The sequence below is a fragment of the Triticum dicoccoides genome, chromosome 4B (assembly GCF_002162155.2).
Source record: "Triticum dicoccoides isolate Atlit2015 ecotype Zavitan chromosome 4B, WEW_v2.0, whole genome shotgun sequence".
Lineage (NCBI taxonomy): Eukaryota > Viridiplantae > Streptophyta > Magnoliopsida > Poales > Poaceae > Triticum > Triticum dicoccoides.
The window spans coordinates 58,295,004-58,315,081 of NC_041387.1; the positions used below are offsets into that span (position 1 = coordinate 58,295,004).

Consider the following 20,078-nt stretch of genomic DNA (forward strand, 5'->3'; position numbering starts at 1 on the left):
CTCGCTGCCCCCGCCGCACCCGACCACCACCGCCCCCAACGCCCCTTCCCCGAGCCGAGCACCGCCTCCCTCGTCGTCCCCCCTCCGCCCGCGCCCGCGCCCGCGCCCTCGACGTCCTCCCGCCCAAGCCTCGAGGGCACCCGCGTGGAACGGATCGGACGAGACACAGAGACAGGCGAGTGGAGGAGCCCACCACGTGTCACCGGAGCTTCAACGCCCAGCCGCTGCCGGAGCTTCAACGCTGGCGTCTTCCTCCATTCCTCCATCCCCTCCCCAGGTGATTCCTCCCTTCTCCTCCACCCCCTCCCCTGCAAACCCTAGGGCCATGGCGGCAGGCTTCTTGCTCCTCAGTTCTACACGCATGGCTAGTTTAGATTGTTCTGCTGTTCACCCATGTGTGCTAGTTTAGATTGTTCTGCTGTTCCTGGTTTAGGGTCTCAATTGAATCAAAGTTAGACCTAATTGGGGTGTTACAGTTGGTCGATCTTAATGTAAGTGAAATCATATCAGCTACTCTGAGTTTGTGATTAATCATTTTAAGAGTTGTTATATCTGACATGATGTGTGGCTGTGCTTGGTGAATTTGAGATGCCTTTTCTTGCCAAAAAAAGAAGATATAATTGATGTGGGCCTTGACGATTTGCACTGCAATTTAGGAAGGAACTTGTTACATGTACATGTCTGCAGCTTCAGTAATTATAAGTACCTTGTACCAAAATCATAAGCACACTAGCCATATAATCCTTCAGAATTGTCTACAACAAGTAACAGAAAGAGCCAAGAGAGAGAACCTTATACACTGTTTCTGTTGATCTGTTTATAAATCCATTATACACTAGTTTATGAATCCATTGTAAGTTGTTGGAACACACTATTGACATGGTGGAAATAGTAATAGTCGTTTGATCTGTTTCATCCCTGTATATATCATGCTCACTAAACATATTATAGTGAAAATTTAGTTTGATGCCATCAAATTCATTGAGTAATACTCTTGGCATTCTTGGAGATCTGCTAGTTTTTGGAAGTTTTTCTTGCTACAGTTAACTGAAAATGTTTAGTGTTCCAACCAGGTCAATTTGCTGTCAATTGCTCTGTAATACTCAACCAGGTTTATGCAAAATGAAGATCAACCATGTTTATGTAATAGATCAAATTGCAATAGATTATCTACAGTAGATCAAACTGCAGTAGATTACTCAATATTCTTGCCATTTGTTGATAGGTTATAAATATTGACCATAAATAAGAATGAATATTGACCATTTGTTGCTGCTAGCACATGTTGAAGTGTACCTGATGATGCTTCTGTAGAAAATTCAATCTTCCTCCTCGGGCATGTGTCGTGTGACCTGACAAAATATAAATGTGTTGTGTGCCATGTGTTGGTAATTCAGTAAAGTCAAGCAAGCACTAGATTTAGGCATGTTGCTTGCTGAAATTGTAGCAGCAACAACAACTATGGCTGAATGATGAACAGGTTATAGTGGTGAGGTTAGTTCAGCAACAACAACTATTTTCAGTTTGTCTTATGGGTCATCTAAAAAAATGTTTTATTGGATCATTCTTGCTGACAACTCCTTGTGGTCAAACTCCTTGCTGACAACTGTTGTACTTGTGAGATTCTTGTCCTTGAATCAAACTCCTTGCTGACAAGCACTTATTTGTTGTGCTTGTTGTCCAGCTTACTTTCATGCATATAGAGTGGTTATTTTCATGCATGTTTTATGATCTGTTGTAAGGGTACTAATTGGTCTCTTCTGCTGCTTATCAGAGATGGGGGAAAGCAGCCACCGCCGCTCTGCCACACCGCAGTACGAGTTGGATGCTTTCGAGTTCTTCAGTATCATACTTGGGACTTCAGTATCATCCATGACGCAGGTATATAAAACGAGAGATCTCCCCTTCACCCATCTCATTATGATATCTGTTGTTTGCTACATCACTCATTGTCCCAAACTCCAGAGGCTGCCTGATAGTTTTATGAACATGTTGGGTGAAGATCTGCCAAATAATGTGAAGCTGCGGCAGGCCGGCAGCGGGTTTCGCAGGTTGTCGGATGTGGAGTTGGTGATCAAGGAGGGACACATGTACTTGTATCGTGGGTGGGAGAAGTTCTACCGTGCCTACGACCTGCGGCTGGGGTACTTCCTTCTCTTCAGGTACGACGATGACGCCACCATGCTCACCGTGAAGGTGTTCAACGCGACTATGTGTCGCATGCGCTATGCTGACGATGATGATGCCAGTATGTTCTGCCTCTTCTTTTTCCTCTACATTTGGCTTTGTCTCACATCGATTGTTAACGGTCATTGTTGCATTTGGACAGGCAATGGGAGCAGCAGCAGTGATTATGGTTGTAGCAAAAGCAACAGTGATTCTGGCTTTAGGAAAGCAGCAGTGATTCTGGCAGCAGCGATTCTGACAACAAGAAGGATGATCCGGACTGGAGTGGGGGAGAAGAGGAGCAGAGTGGGGATGAGGAGCTGCAGGATGATGATGACCTAGCGTTGGTGGTGGCTGACCAAGGACAAGAGATGGTGGTGGCTGACCATGGACAAGAGATGGTGGTGGCTGACCATGGGCAAGAGATGGTGGTGGATGAGGATGACCTAGCGATGGTCGTGCCCGTCCTGCCTGAAGGTGGCCTCGCGATGGTGGTGGTGCCTGACAATGACCACGCACCGGTGGTGGCGCCGGCGATCCCACAGCTGGGCGACATGACCACGCCAATTGTGGTAGAAGACTATATCCCGCTGCCTCCACCGCCTCGCCGCTCTTGGCGCATCAGGCTGAGGAAGGAGAAGAAGAAGAACAATGAGAACTGAACTATGTCAGGTATGTCAGATCTCCAAAATGATATTTATATACTTAGTTACCTATGTTATCTCTAATATGCTTAGTTTCCTATAGGTTAGCTTCATTTTACCTAAGTTGGCTCTAATATGCTAACTTAGAGCTTATATGCTTAGTTTCCTATAGGTTAGCTCCAAAATAACTTATGTTAGCACAAAATGATCAAGTTTACATAATAAGCTTATAGTCTTCTTCTTATTCTTCTTCTTTTCCAAAATGACATAGGTTAGCTTCATTTTACCTAAGTTGACTCTAATATGCTAACTTAGAGCTTATATGCTTAGTTTCCTATAGGTTAGCTCCAAAATAACTTATGTTAGCACAAAATGATCAAGTTTACATAATAAGCTTATAGTCTTCTTCTTATTCTTCTTCTTTTCCAAAATGACATAGGTTAGCTTCATTTTACCTAAGTTGACTCTAATATGCTAACTTAGAGAGCTTATATGCTTAGTTTCCTATATGTTAGCTCCAAAATAACTTATGTTAGCATAAAATGATCAAGTTTACATAATAAGCTTATAGTCTTTTTCTTATTCTTCGTATTCTTCTTCTTTTCCAAAATGACATGGGTTAGCTTCATTTTACCTAAGTTGGCTCTAATATGCTAACTTAGAGAGCTTATATGCTTAGTTTCCTATAGGTTAGCTCCAAAATAACTTATGTTAGCACAAAATGATCAAGTTTACATAATAAGCTTATAGTCTTCTTCGTATTCTTCTTCTTCTTCTTCTTCTAGTATTATTCTAGTCTTTTTCTTCTTCTTCTCTTCTTCTTCTTCTTCTTCTAACTTCTTGTTTATCATTTTGCAGATTTGATTTAATTCACGGAAGCTTGCATGGATGGAGTGCTTCTTTTCCATTTGTGTTTTTATTTTGTATCAATGTGAAACTTTTGTAAACTGATGGATAACGGTGTTGGATGAACAATGTGAAACTTTTGTAATATGTAACAATGGAACTATGTGTTGGCTATGTATGTATATATGATGAAACTTGTGTGTTGGATATGATTGTTATATGGATGTTTGTTGTATATATATATGTGTTGGATATCTCATATGTGAAATAGTGACATGAGATTAAGAAAAAACAAAAAAAAACAAAAAAATTGTTACTAATGGCGCACTACCATGTGGTGCGCCATTAGTATAGCAGATAGTAGTGGCGCACTTTAGGAAATACTAATGACGCACTACGTGGTGCGCCATTAGAACACCAGATCAAATGGCGCACCGGTGGTGCGCCATTAGAATTTAATTCTAATGGCATGATGCTAGTGGCGCACCAGTAGTGCGCCATTAGAAGGCAAAACTGGTGCGCCACTAGCATGCCTTTTTCTAGTAGTGTTTTGAAGGAGAATCTTTCGAGATGATAGAGCTTTCTGGACAATCGTGAAGATAATTCTACAATGTCAAATGTAGATTAGGGGGAGTGTTAAAACTAATTCTGTAATTAGGGGAAAATCTCCCCTTGTCCAAACTGTCGTTGTGGTTTGTCCCGCAACCGACGCCCCATCGAGGGATCGTCGTGTCCCTTCAGATCGTATAAAGGGCTTGTGTAACCATCAACAGACACATATTTCACTTTCAATCTCAACAATCATACTCCTCCAAACGCCTAACCAAGCACCAAACTCACTTCCTCCACATTTGGGATTGGAGCCAGACGACTAACATTCACCGCTCATCTTAGATAAAGAGAACAATTACTGCCACAACAATTCACCATAGTGCCCAGCCAAGCATCATCATACTCCTCCACAACGCCTAACCAAGCACCAAACTCACTTCCTCCACATTTGGGATTGGAGCCACACGACTTCCATTCACCGCTCATCTTAGATAAAGAGAACAATTACTGCCACAACAATTCACCACAGTGCCCAGCCAAGCATCATCATACTCCTCCACAACGCCTAACCAAGCACCAAACTCACTTCCTCCACATTTGGGATTGGAGCCACACGACTTTCACTCACCACTCATCTTTCTATGTACACAACAACGTCCGTGCACTGCAATGGGATATAAATATTATTATTATTTTGCGGTGGGAAAATATTTTAGTACGTTAAGCTTTTTTTTTTTTGAAGGAAAGCCTGCTGGCACTTTTTTTTAGTACGTTAAGCTTGTGATTATCTGTCCATAATAATATGATTGTGTAAATAAATGTTCATCAACTACCCATGAATTAATTTATATTTTAATCAGAAGTTTAGTAAGTAAATTAAGTGAAATTAGTTTAGGATACAAATAAATTAAGATGATTAATTAAAATACATAGAAGGCCAGACGAAGGGGTGGTGGAAAGAAGGGTGAAACGAGAACCTTACGTTGTTTTCAACCAATAGAGATAGCGAACAATAATTTCCCTAACGTCTAGAAGCAGAGGGTGGTGAGCGCTCTAGAACCAAACAGCGATATAGTAACAGGAAACGTACACCGAAGGAGGATTTCACAGCCAAATAATAGTTTCGATAATCATGGGCAAAGAACTGCACAAATAGAATAAACAAGGTAACAGTTCCATCAGATAACACGACGGGCATGAACATAGAGCTGCATGCTCAGCATTCATCGACCATTGGGAAAAACAGCAAACCTCGCCAACAGCAACATTGAAAGATGATTGCAGGATAAACTTGGGAAAAGCATTGTGCTCACAACCAAACATCGCGCTCAGGGGAAACAACTAACACCCACACGAACGACAGCTTCCAACAAAATCCTTGGATAACTCACCTTTCCCCTGATATTATAAAGCATGCATTTAAATAGAACCAGAAGCCCATGGAAATTCTGGCTTTGCTCAGTACCCTCGCCCACGAGCCATTCTTCCCCGAGCCCTTCCATACCCCCTTCCGCCCTCGTATCCCCCCCTCCCAGCGGGAGCTTGGTCATATCCCCTTCCGCCTTCGTATCCCCTTCCAGCAGGGGCTTGGTCATATCCCCTTCCACCTTCATATCCCCTTCCACCTCCGTAGCCCCTTCCAGCAGGAGCTTGGTCATATCCCCTTCCACCATCATATCCCCTCCCACCTGGGGCACCGCCACCCCTGCCACGCTCATATCCTGAATGCAGACATATATGTTAAGGGTAACATTGCAAATCTTTCTTAGCATTTCTAGATGCAAAGCCACATTAAAAGAAAAAATGAACAAAGTACACTGTTTATCTCAAAGAGTTCATATGCTCATAATAATTTCAGTTGCATGGCAAATGAACATCTCAAAAAAAACTAACACACCAATTGGATAACCTGGAATGTTTTAACACTTAAAACAGGTAAAGAAGTATATTCATGACAGGTACATCATTAGATCCGCAATCACATGAAAGTGGCATTGCTGCATGTGAAGAATACTGGGATGCATGAGTTATTTACATGATCAACAAACATTGCTTTTAAGCATGCATGGCAATGTAAGACTTCAGTGTGTATGCCTCATGCTATAAAGGTGAAGAACAACTAACTACTTGAATAACAGATCAGAACACGAGTTAAAGCACTCAATCAGGAAACACAAGTATGTTATAAAAGGTCATACCCCCGCGGTAACTCCAATTGCCTCTTCCACGCATACCACCCCGTCCTCGGTTATATCCACCATTTTCTGGTTCAACAAATCAATTGAGCATCCAAACTTCCTTAGATAAGCAAGATCAGCAATAAAAATGTACAAGCTACCCTTATATACCTTGGTAGTTTCCTTGCCGGCCTTGGTTGTAGCCATATCCACCGCCATACCCACCTTGATTATCATAGTACCCACCATCTTGGTTGTATCCGCCTTGATTATCATAGTACCCACCATCTTGGTTGTACCCGCCTTGATTGTATCCACCTTGATTGTACCCACCTTGGTTGTACCCACCTTGGTTGTTTCCATATCCGCCATAACCTCCTCTACCCCAACCCCTACCACGTCCACGGCCCCTTCCTCTGCCACGACCCCGCACATAGGAGTCTAACAGAACAACAATCATGATAAGTTTGAACAACTGAAGTACAAAAACAAGTGCGGACAATCACTGTCATACCTTCATAATCAGATGGCTGTTGGCGAGGTTGACGCATCGGTGCTGGTGCCTGCTGGAGGCGCTGCTGTTGCCTGGGCTGGTCAACATAAGCTGGGCTTTGATACCTACAAAAAAGAAGTATTAATATTCCAAATGTGTATCATGGTTCATGCACACATGTTCTTATCCTATGAAAATAACAGATATATGCATCCAATTTACCCTGGGGAATTTTGGTCCAGCTCTACTGGAGACAAAGTAATAGAAATCATTGAAACATGGCGAGTCATCTCCAGTCTGCAGAATGAAATAAATTAGAATCCTCAGCGGCGCAGAAGTTTAAGTGATAACAGGATGGTAGAAAGAAACAGAAACTTAACGGGACAAGGCCTTCTTCAATAGGTTCCCAGACATCAGTTATGCTGACAGAGCTGATGTTAGTATCTTGGTACAACCCCGGTACTCTTTTCTGTTTTCAAGAAATATATCAAATGTAGTTCTGTACAATGGGACAAAATATGAGAAAATAAAACTGAAGAATTACCTTGATAATCTCTGTGACAGCAACAGACTTACTGATTGCCTGTCCCATGGCTTTCAGAACAATCTCTTTAATCTTCCGGTCCTGATTCAAAATGTTAAACGTGAGTCATGAAGTAAACAATGGGAAAAATCACAGTTAAAAACAACCAATGCCAGTCATGGTATTAAGATAACTGGTTTGCAAAACTAGCAACAAAGTAGACATGATGGACTTCTGAATCTTTCACACCCAGCATCAAATTCAGCACCTCTCCATTACCGAGACCTCCTATCCTACGGCAGCACACAGCCCCACACTATGTAAATGCAATTGACTGCATCCAGGGGAAGTAAGGTAAGGGGGACAGAAGTAACAGCACTAGCACTTCTTACAAATGAACTCCAACTGCTATCACTATCCGCCACGGACTTGACAATCTCACTGTCAATTGAAACTGTTTTTTCAGGGATTGCTAGCAATTGTTGACCACAAATCATAAGAAACATCCCTACATTGCTAAATTTCTATCCTCGATATGTAACCAAAATCCGCAAATCAGATTGACACATTAACTTAATAACAATCTCGGCCGAAGGGCGCATACTTATAAATCTAGATATCCGCCGCATCAAACCAGATTCACAATGAGTTTAGTGCCAACGACATACTGATTCAAAACAATGACAAACAGGTACACATTTGTGCAAATACCACACATCAGCATTGAATTCGTGCGCCAGTCAACGCGCTTCCAGCCGAAACCACGCCGATTCAGCACGACCTCGCCATCAAACCACACAAAACCAGCCGTACGAACGACTCCACCTCCCGCGAAGCCAGACGGGCAGAAACACGCCGCGACCTCGGGGCCGTTTCCGCCGTCGACACGCGCCGAATCGAACCAACGCACACACGAAACAGACGGGACGGGGGCGGGGGCAGGGGAGCGCACCTGGAGGAGGGACGTGGCGTAGGAGACATAGTTGCGGATAAGCCCCTGGGCGGTGATTCGGATCTCGTTCTCGGCGATGGCCGACTCGGGCCGCGGCCGCTCCACCCTCTGGTACCTGTCCATCTCGGGCCCTGGGCGCCGGCCGCCGCTCGTCGCCCGGCGGGTGGGATGGGAGGAGGGATTGGGTTTGGGGAGGGGATTTGTGAGGGTGCGGCGCGAGGTGGGGCGGGGGTGGTGAGGGAGGGGCTAAAACCCTAGGCGGAGCCAACGATACGTGCGCGCTCGTGGGGCGGAGGGCTCGGGTTGCACGAAACCGAGGGTCTCCGCCTTTATTTTTCTACGGGAGAGAAGAAATAGGGATGGGGAGAAAATAAGAAAAGGAAAAGATCGTTCAGGGAATCGGCGGGTCCTTCGGACTTCTGGTTCTCGCGTCTTGGGCCGTTTCCAGGGCCGGCCGGCCGTAGGTTCTAGAGAGTCTGCTGCAGGGGGGACTGTTCGGTTTCCTTTTTTCTAGTTGTGGACGAAATCCGGATGCAGGTATTGTCAGCAACCATTCTATTTTTAAAAAATGTTAAAATAATGAGTGTATCAAAACATTTTCCTTCTTTGGTGAACAACACGTTTGCCTATCCAGAAACAAGAGAAGAAGGTCTGACCTAACCTCCTCAGAGCTCAGCGACTTTCGGCCGTCGGATACGTTCACGGATGGAGTTTGGGCCGTCGGATCGACCCCGCGCGCTTGCGTGCTAGTACCCGACCTACGGGAAGTGGTCCTTCGGATAATTGTTGCCTCGCGGCGGACGCCCTTTGGGTGTGTCGCTACGGCCAAATAGCGCCTGTAGCAATGAATAGTTTAGCTCCCCGTCGGAAATATCTCGTGTCACCGCCGTATTCCCGTACGTATTTTCGTCATTTCACGTATTAGGTCAACACGTGTCGTTTTCCGATACGCTGACTCCTCCCCAATCAGTGCTAGGGTTTGACTCTCCACACCTTTCTCTCACGCACATCTCTCTTTCTCTCGCTCCAGCCGCCGTCACCTGCCATCCTCCCCGTCCGCCGCCGCCGCCCCCATCCTCCTCGTCCGCTGCCGCTGCCACCATCCTCTGCGTCCACCGCCGCCACCATCCTTTGCGTCCGCCGCCGCCGCCACCTACCGGACGGCGCTGTGAAGGAAGCGACCAGAGAGGGAGGCGTCGCCGGTGTCGTGAACCCATGCGGGGACATTTGAGGAGGTCAAGCGTCTATCAACGAGAATGTATGAAATGTATGAATGGTACATGAGAGAAGCCAAGACTACCGACCGAGAGTCCCTCATGGCGAGAATCAAGCGAGTGCATTACTTCCATGAAAAAGCTTTGTGGGTTGAGTTTCAAACATTGTTTCAATTATTCAATCAAGACGCACTCGACAAATCTATCGCCGATTGCTATTGTTTGTAAGTGATTTCTTTCTGTAATTTAAGTCTCTAGCTAGGTATAGTGCTCGTTGCTCATTACCTGTAATTATCCTCACTATATTCTTTTCTGTGGTATTATGCAGAATGAAGATGTATGAAATAAAAAAAGATGGATGTTATGGCATTTGGTTCGTTGACCCAAACACCATTAATGAAGAGACATGGTCACGTGAATATGATCGACCATACACAGAGAAAACCTTGCTAGACTTCTTGGTGCGACTAAATACCCAACAAGACATACTGCTTCCTTATAACTTCAGCTGAGTGACACTGTCTTGTACTATAAGTTCTGTTTTTGCTTTCTAGATGTTACTAAGTGTAGTTGATGAGTTATGCACATGTCCGCTTAATTATACAAATGTGTGTGCATGCAGTTTTTACTGGATTCTGCTAATCATTGAAGTTGACGAGGAAAGAGTTCAAGTACTGGACTCACTACTTAAAGATGTTAATGACTACATAATCGTGAGGGGGATGGTCGATAGGTAATTTCAACCATTATCGAACTATATGTCGGTCTCTTTAGTTCGTCATTTCCTGATATCAACTGATTAATAACTCTTTTGTTCATTTTCTTTGCCGGCGGGCAGGGCTTGGGAAAAGTTCATCAAACAGGTTTCAGGTCCATGAAAACAAAAGCTGAAATGGGTGCGACCCAAGGTAATTAATTAAGTAGCTAGTACTAGCTAGCTGCCATCTATTTAATTTTAGTTTCAATATATACCATTATCAGGCTTGATTAATAATTATCTGATTGAATTATATTCTCGTAAAGGGCCTGAAGCAGGCGTCGGGGACTGATTTATGTGCATACTACGTTTGCGAGAACATTCGTATGGTGACGTCTGAAAGAAGCAGAACTGATAGAGAGTAATGGGCATGTTTGCCAGAACACTATTCACAATTTTTACATCATTATCTAATATATATACACACAACTATACATGCATATTGATATTTTTCTGTAAAGACGAAGAAGATGCGGGATAAGCTCCTGCCAAAGAATCATGTATGAGCAATCAAGAGGAAATAGCGGGATTTTTGCACGACCAGGTCATATATCCCAACGAAGAATACTATTATAAGATGTAATGCCTCCATGCATGTAATGATCTACAATATTGTAGGAGAAATTTTATATGCCAAATTGTGTATATATATATATATATATATATATATATATATATATATATATATATATATATGAATGGTGGTGAAATTCGATGATATATATATACAGCCGGTCTATTCTGCTAATATTAGCAGAATAACTATTCTAATAACACTTTCGCATTGCATGCTCAATGCAATTGCACTGCACTTTCTGTAGCAAGGGCACTGCAATACACACTAGTGAACTTCGTGTCGTAAAAAACTGCACGCAGTGTTTTTTTGGTACCGTTTTTGCTTTAGTTTTTTAACCGTTTATAATAACGAGGCGTATAATATACCGTTGGAAAGCTATGGATTAGGCGCAACTTCGCCATGTTGAACACTTTTCGAAATTCCTCGCGGTTTAAGAGTAGTTTCAAAAATGGTGCGGCGAATGACGAGTGACAGCAAACGTATTTTCACGATTTTTTCTAAACCGCTCATTGGAATAAAGCAAATAATACGCCGTTGGAAAGATATCATCGATACACATATTTTTCATAGCTATTACGTTTTCTAATTCGTTACGGTTTAAGAGCAGTTTCAAATTTACTAAATCGCGGAAATTACGTTTTTTTGAATTTTTTTCAATTTTGGGTACTATTTTAGCCCCAGTTTTTGAACCGTTTGCCGAAACGAGGAGTATGATACGCCGTTGGAAAGCTACGGACAAGGCGCAACTTTTGTATGTTGGAATATTTTTAAGATTCCTTATGGTTTTTAGTTAATTTTGAAAATCGTGCGACTGACGACGGGAGGCAGCGGCCGTTTTTCACGAAACTTTTGCAAACCTCTGGTCAAAATGATTCGAATTATACGCCATTAGAAAGATATCGATGAGGCGCAACTTTTTCATGTAGAACACTCTCTCTGATTCCTTACGGTTGAAGATTAATTTTGATTTTAACGAAATGCGGACACTCTGTTTTTTCGCGACAACAAAATCACCATATGTACTGCATCACACAGAAAATCGCACTGCTTTAGACTGGAAACCGCACTGTATCAGACTATCAAACGAGCCTCAATTTATTTTTGACGGACGTAAAATTTTCTCACATGAGAGGCTGCACTTCACATCAGGCGTAAGTGAACCGCAAAGTATGGAGAAGTGAATCACATTACTTTTTTGTCGTTTTGATAACAATTTTCTTGCACTTACAAGATGAACAACATCAGACAACTGACCGCATTGCTTCAATCTGAAAACCGCACCGCATCAAATGGTGTGAGCCGCAATATTTTTTTTGTCGTTTGCCTAACAAATTTTTTCTTGCACTTAACATTGAGGGTAATTGGAACCGCAACGAATCGTACCACTGCTGAAAGTGAGCTACAATCATCCCACAAGGAAAAGAAAATGCATTACAAAAAGAAGTGAACCTTTCATGTTGACTTCTTTTTCAAACTTTCTCATGTCCTTACTCAAACTTCGAACAAAAATTTAAAGAGTGTTCTGCATTGCTGAGAAGTTATTCTTTTTCCTTTTCCCATCGTGTGTTCTGCACTTCAAGCACAAGAGTGTAGTTATCTGTATGCATTTCCTCCATGATATTTTTATTGGCACACGTTCTGCCCTGCACGAAGAAGACTAGTGCACTACAGGGGAGGCACATGTGCATTGCACGAACAATGCGAAAATATTGAAAACACACATTATCACATGTTCATTACAGGGGGAAGGGCAACATAATTCAACACAGGGGGATGCATCCCACGCATCCACCCAACTACATGAACTAGCGGGCCGTTGCTGGGGCCACACACACCAAACCCATCCCGACTTTTTTTTATTTCAATGAACTGCATTTGTATTTAGTTTTTTTGGCGAGTAAACTACGTTGTAGTTTTCTTCTTGTAATTGGTTTTACTCCCTTTTTATGCATTACAGAGAAGAGTGGACTGTTGGGCACATACGCACTGCCTCAAAACTGAAAAACAAAACAGATAAAAATGTGGTGCACCCCTAATCAGACTGCTCCTTCAGAGCTGCACGCCGTGCCCACGACGACGATGAACTGCACAGCACTGACGCCCCAAGAGAACTGCAGTGATGTGCCCAAGTCAATCAGAAAAAAGCAAAAAAAACAATTGAAGGGGGACGAGAGGATGCTCGAGGCCGGTGGTTGCGGCGCCGTGCCTGACGACGAGGGAGGCCGACAAAGTCAAGCGTTGGACGAGGACCCGCATGAATATAGGGGCCCGAACATGGAGCATGACCACGGCCGGGAGGAGGCAGCTCGTCGGCGGCCTCGTTGCAGCACACATGCGAGAATTGGGGTGCCAGCCGTGAGGAAGGGGAGTGTCCCTGCCGATCTGGATGAGCAGCCACTGGAGTCGCGGGTCGGGGTGGGGGCTGCTAGCATGGATCCATGGCCAGGAGGCACGTAGGGGGCGGTTACCGGCTTGGATCCATGGTCGGGCCGTAGATCCATCATCGGCCGGTACTTTGGTGGCGGTGGGAGGTGGAGGGAAGCCCAGCCGGGGCGATGAGGGGCGGTGGCCGCTGGATCCAACTAGCGGTGTGAGCTCTGGAGGGTAAGGGGTGGCCATGGGAGCTCCTAGGAGGTGGAGGGGATGGGTTTGGTTGCGCCTGGCAGTGACCGGCGACGGCGGGGGACGTGGTGCGCGGCGCGGGATGGCCGGGATTTGGGCCGGTGGCACGGTGGCGGTGCGGCAGAAGGTGGACGGGGCGGGGCGAGACGGCGGCGACGCGGCAGAAGGTGGACAGGGGAGGGGCGAGACGGCACCGGCGCGGCAGAAGGTGGACGGGGTCGGGGCGAGGCGGCGCCGGCGCGGTAGAATGTGGACGGGGGCGGGGCGGCGATGGTGCTGCAGAAGGTGGACGGAAGGTGGGGGATTTGGATCGGGGGAGAGGGAGTGGGGCATTGTGCGGGAGGTGGGGGTGGGGTGGGGCTTTTTGCTGCGGCTTGGTTTGTCGGGCTGGGTGGTTTAGTTCACGGGCATGGGACAGTGCCAAGGTGAAAGCACAAGTGCTCCCTGGGTGATTTTGGTAATTAATGTCAACATATCTCTTGTTGGACTAACACTTTTACCTAGTATGTTTCAGATAAGTTCAACATTGAAGTGGCATGGACTAGAGGATGTGGAACTCCTTCAAGATGCTAAGGACAAAGGATTGGCTCAAGCTCCAAGAACAAGAATCTACATTTTCTATTTTAGTGGTCCAAGATCACATTGAATCTATAGGAAAATTCAATACTATCAAGGAGGGATGAGGTGTTGCTTAATGAGGTTCTTGCTCAAAATTCTTAGTGATATGCTCCAAAGCCCTCAACTACTTTCTCACATCCACATATGACCTAAACCAAAAATCAAACTCGGCCCCACCGATTCTTTCTATCCGGCGCACTGAAAGGATCGAGGAGAGGTGTCTAGAGGGGGGGGGGGTGATTAGACACTAAGTACCAAAAGTTGCACTTTTTAGTTTCTTTAAGTTTAAGTGGAGTTTTAGCACAAGTTTAACAATCACAATACATATCAAGCAAGCATGCAAAGAGTATATGGGTAGCGGAAAGTAAAGCATGCAACTTGCAAGAATGTAAAGGGATGGGATTGGATGTGCAAACGCAATTGGAGACACGGATGTTTTTGTCGTGGTTATGATAGGTGGTGCTATCGTACATCCACGTTGAAGGAGACTTCAACCCACGAAGGGTAACGGCTGTGCGAGTCCACGGAGGGCTCCACCCAAGAAGGGTCCACAAAGAAGCAACCTTTTCTATCCCACCATGGTCGTCGCCCACGAAGGACTTGCCTCACTAGCGGTAGATCTTCACGAAGTAGGCGATCTCCTTGCCCTTACAAACTCCTTGGTTCAACTCCACAATCTTGTCGGAGGCTCTCAAGTGACACCTAGCCAATCTAGGAGATACCACTCTCCAAGAAGTAACAAACGGTGTGTTGATGATGAACTCCTTGCTCTTGTGCTTCAAATGATAGTCTCCCCAACACTCAACTCTCTCTCACAGGATTTGGATTTGGTGGAAAGAAGATTTGAGTGGAAAGCAACTTGGGGAAGGCTAGAGATCAAGATTCATATAGTAGGAATGGAATATCTTGGTCTCAACACAAGTGTAGGTGGTTCTATCTCAAAAAATGTAAGCTGGAAGTGTAGGTTCGTTCTGATGGCTCTCTCCACGAATGAAGAGGAGGTGGAGGGGTATATATAGCCTCCACACAAAATCTAATCGTTACACACAACTTGCCAATCTTGGTGGGACCGAATTGATAAACTCGGTCGGACCGACTCAACAAATCTAGTGACCGTTAGGATTTTCGGTGGGACCGACATGCAACTCGGTAGGACCGATATGGTTAGGGTTAGGGCATAACGTAATCTCGGTGAGACCGATTACACAAACTCGGTGAGACCGACTTTGGTAATAAGCTAACCACAGAGTTGGTCAGGTAAACTCGGTGGGACCGATTCGCTCATTTCGGTGAGACCGAAATGTTACGAAAGGGAAATTGAGAATTTACATTGTAATCTCGGTAGGACCGATTACACAAACTCGGTGAGACCGATTTGGTAATAGATACATACAGAGAGATTACAATCCCATCTCGGTGAGACCGAGATCCCTATCAGTGAGACCGATTTGCTTAGGGTTTGTGGCAGTGGCTATGACATCTGAACTCGGTGGCGACGGATAGAAAGAATCGGTGGGGCCAAGTTTGACTTTTGGTTTGGGTCATATGTGGATGTGAGAAAGTAGTCGAAGGCTTTGGAGCATATCACTAAGCACTTTGAGCAAGAAAGCCATTAAGCAACACCTCATCCCTCCTTGATAGTATTGGATTTTCCTATAGACTCAATGTGATCTTTGATCACTAAAATAGAAAATGTAGAGTCTTGAGCTTGGATCTTGAGCCAATCCTTTTGTCCTTAGCATCTTGAAGGGGTTCCACATCCTCTAGTCCATGCCACTTCATTGTTGAACTTTTCTGAAACATACTAGGTAAAAGTGTTAGTCCAACAAGAGATATGTTAACATTAATTACCAAAATCACCTAGGGAGCACTTGTGCTTTCGATCTCCCCCTTTTTGGTAATTGATGACAACATACATCAAAGCTTTAGATAAAGATATAGAGAATAGCAAGTAAAGCTTTGGAAAGACATGTAACATGCATAGGCTCCCCCTACATGTATGCAATCATGTAAATATGGAATATATGAGCATGTGAATGCATAAACATGACAGAGTAAGCAATGTGTTACATGTATCTTGGCTATATGCATCAGAGCAAAAGATGTGAATGTGGGAAATGTACCTTCATGCTCATGAGTCCTTCTTGCAAACAATATGTTCATCAGCAAGAATTCCTGACACACATGACTGTGATGCATATACTTACCTTGTGGTCTTGAGTTGGCTTAGGATGGAATGAACCTGCGTAAACAAGGTTAGATAACATAGATACACTTACTGGCCAAAGCAAACAAAAGAATACACAAGAGTACCAAGACTGGGATGACATGTAAAGAGTGAGTACTAAGTACCACATTGGATATAGACATGTCCCCAAAGGTAAAGATGTGCAATGAATTTAAATATTTCCTTCCCTTGGATGTCTTGCTCCCCCTGAATCTAGCATGGGATACTGGGAGAAGATAGGGAACAGAAAATCAGAGCAAAATCAGAGCTCAAAGAAAATAAACAGAGCTAATGTAAATGAGCACATATGAACATGTCTTTCCCCTCTTGAAGACATGTGACTTCTCTTCTCTTGAACACCAAGCATATGGGGTCCTTGATGATTACTCTCTCTCCCTTCGAGTATTCTCTCCCCCTATAGATATGATTAAGCTTTGATGTGATCTCTTTCTCCCCCTTTGACATCAATTTTCAAGAAGGGTTCTTATGGATTTTTGTCATGATGGGTTTGATCCTTGAGTTACAGAACAAAGCAATATGTTGAAGGTGATGCTGGTAGAGGACAAGATTCATTGAGTGGAGCTGGATCAAAATGAATGCAAAAACAAGTGGCAAGGTGTCTTTCCTGTAGTGAAATCGGTGGCACCGAGTTGTTTGTTTCGGTTGTACCAAAATGTCTTGGTTGGACTGAAGGCATCAGACCGGTGAGACCGAGTTCATCACAGAGAAAACACTTGTCACCTCAGCTCACTAGACAAATAAGATCTCACAAGGATTTGCAAGGAATTGACTGAAAGATTTGCAATGAATTGGATGCAGGAAATACAGAACAAATAGAAAAGAAAAGAAATCTAGATGAAGTTTTTTTTGAAAGGGAAAACAAATATGCATGAGACAAATGCAAGAGCACAGAAAAGAGACACGAGAGAACTTCATCTAGAATTGGTCGGCGACAAAGTCACCTATGTTAGAGTATATTGACTTAGGAATCAAGTGAGATCACTTGATCATAGGTCATACTCATCGTTTAAGCTCAAAATGGGGTTACCATTTTTCATTTAAGCATCTTGATGTATTCACATCTTGTCGAGTTGCTTTGACTCATGACTTGGAGTAAAGCTTCTCTAAGATGGAATAACATACCTTGTGTTGGGTTTCGTAGTAATTTCAAAAATTTTCCTACGCGCACACAGGATCATGTGATGCATAGCAACGAGAGGAGAGTGTTGTCTACGTACCCAACGCAGACCGACTGCGGAAGCAATGACACGACGTAGAGGAAGTAGTCGTACGTCTTCACGATCCAACCGATCAAGCACCGAAACTACGGCACCTCCGAGTTCGAGCACACGTTCAGCTCGATGATGATCCCCGGACTCCGATCCAGCAAAGTGTCGGGGAAGAGTTTCGTCAGCACGACGGCGTGGTGACGATCTTGATGAACTACAGCAGCAGGGCTTCGCGTAAACTCCGCTACAGTATTATCGAGGAATATGGTGGCAGGGGGCACCGCACACGGCTAAGGAATCGATCACGTGGATCAACTTGTGTCAACTTGTGTGTTTAGAGGTGCCCCTGCCTCCGTATATAAAGGAGGAGAGGAGGGGAGGCTGGCCGGCCAAGGGGGGGAGGCGCAGGAGAGTCCTACTCCCACTGGGAGTAGGATTCCCCCTCCAATCCTAGTCCAACTAGGATTCCTCAGAGGGGAAAAGAGGAGGAGGGGGCCGGCCACCTCTCCTAGTCCTAATAGGACTAGGGGAAGGGGGGGGGCGCGCAGCCCATCTAGGGCAGCCCCTTCTCTTTTCCACTAAGGCCCACTATGGCCCAAATAGCTCCCGGGGGGTTCCAGTAACCCTCCCGGTATTCCGGTAAAATCCCGATTTCACCCGGAACACTTCCGATATCCAAATATAGGCTTCCAATATATCAATATTTACGTCTCGACCATTTCGAGACTCCTCGTCATGTCCGTGATCACATCTGGGACTCCGAACAACCTTCGGTACATCAAAATGCATAAACTCATAATATAATTGTCATCGTAACCTTAAGCGTGCGGACCCTACGGGTTCGAGAACAATGTAGACATGACCGAGACACGTCTCTGGTCAATAACCAATAGCGGGACCTGGATGCCCATATTGGCTCCTACATATTCTACGAAGATCTTTATCGGTCAGACCGCATAACAACATACGTTGTTCCCTTTGTCATCGGTATGTTACTTGCCCGAGATTCGATCGTCGGTATCCAATACCTAGTTCAATCTCGTTACCGGCAAGTCTCTTTACTCGTTCCATAATACATTATCTCACAACTAACATATTAGTTGTAATGCTTGCAAGGCTTATGTGATGTGTATTATCGAGAGGGCCCAGAGATACCTCTCCGACAATCGGAGTGACAAATCCTAATCTCGAAATACGCCAACCCAACATCGACCATTGGAGACACCTGTAGTACTCCTTTATAATCACCCAGTTACGTTGTGACGTTTGGTAGTACCCAAAGTGTTCCTCCGGTAAACGGGAGTTGCATAATCTCATAGTCATAGGAACATGTATAAGTCATGAAGAAAGCAATAGCAACATACTAAACGATCGGGTGCTAAGCTAATGGAATGGGTCATGTCAATCAGATCATTCTACTAATGATGTGACCTCGTTAATCAAATAACAACTCATTGTTCATGGTTAGGAAACATAACCATCTTTGATTAACGAGCTAGTCAAGTAGAGGCATACTAGTGACACTTTGTTTGTCTATGTATTCACACATGTATTATGTTTCCGCAAATACAATTCTAGCATGAATAATAAACATTTATCATGATTATAAGGAAATAAATAATAACTTTATTATTGCCTCTAGGGCATATTTCCTTCAGTCTCCCACTTGCACTAGAGTCAATAATCTAGATTACACTGTAATGATTCTAACACCCATGGAGCTTTGGTGCTGATCATGTTTTGCTCGTGGAAGAGGCTTAGTCAACGGGTCTGCAACATTCAGATCCGTATGTATCTTGCAAATCTCTATGTCTCCCACCTGGACTAGATCCCGGATGGAGTTGAAGCGTCTCTTGATGTGTTTGGTCCTTTTGTGAAATCTGGATTCCTTTGCCAAGGCAATTGCACCAGTATTGTCACAAAAGATTTTCATTGGACCCGATGCACTAGGTATGACACCTAGATCGGATATGAACTCCTTCATCCAGACTCCTTCATTTGCTGCTTCCGAAGCAGCTATGTATTCCGCTTCACATGTAGATCCCGCTACGACGCTTTGTTTAGAACTGCACCAACTGACAGTTCCACCGTTTAATGTAAACACGTATCCGGTTTGCGATTTAGAATCATCCGGATCAGTGTCAAAGCTTGCATCAACGTAACCTTTTACGATGAGCTCTTTGTCACTTCCATATACGAGAAACATATCCTTAATCCTTTTTAGGTATTTCAGGATGTTCTTGACCGCTGTCCAGTGATCCATTCCTGGATTACTTTGGTACCTCCCTGCTAAACTTATAGCAAGGCACACATCAGGTCTGGTACACAGCATTGCATACATGATAGAGCCTATGGCTGATGCATAGGGAACATCTTTCATATTCTCTCTTTCTTCTGCAGTGGTCGGGCATTGAGTCTTACTCAATTTCACACCTTGTAACACAGGCAAGAACCCTTTCTTTGCTTGATCCATTTTGAACT

The 20,078-nt window shown here is 44.3% G+C and overlaps 1 protein-coding gene across 1 annotated transcript; it reads right to left on the reverse strand.

Annotated features, from left to right (window-relative positions):
• Positions 1-5,310: 5,310 nt before the first annotated feature.
• On the reverse strand, positions 5,311-8,654 carry LOC119294991 (protein argonaute 18-like). The gene is made up of 8 exons (XM_037573303.1): positions 8,354-8,654; positions 7,423-7,503; positions 7,259-7,347; positions 7,101-7,175; positions 6,900-7,003; positions 6,557-6,826; positions 6,407-6,472; positions 5,311-5,929 (listed from the first exon to the last, which is right to left on the reverse strand). Exons 1-8 carry the CDS (start codon positions 8,474-8,476, stop codon positions 5,667-5,669), a joined length of 1,071 nt encoding a protein of 356 aa, XP_037429200.1. The 5' UTR covers positions 8,477-8,654; the 3' UTR covers positions 5,311-5,666.
• Between the last annotated feature and the right edge of the window lie 11,424 nt (positions 8,655-20,078).

Coding starts and splice junctions, on each gene's coding strand:
- LOC119294991 (XM_037573303.1), bottom strand. CDS start 8,476: ATGGACAGGTACCAGAGGGTGGAGCGGCCGCGGCCCGAGTCGGCCATC. Junction 7,004..7,100: donor CTGGACCAAAATTCCCCAGG/GTAAATTGGATG, acceptor TCTTTTTTGTAG/GTATCAAAGCCCAGCTTATG. Junction 5,930..6,406: donor CAATTGGAGTTACCGCGGGG/GTATGACCTTTT, acceptor GTCTGCATTCAG/GATATGAGCGTGGCAGGGGT.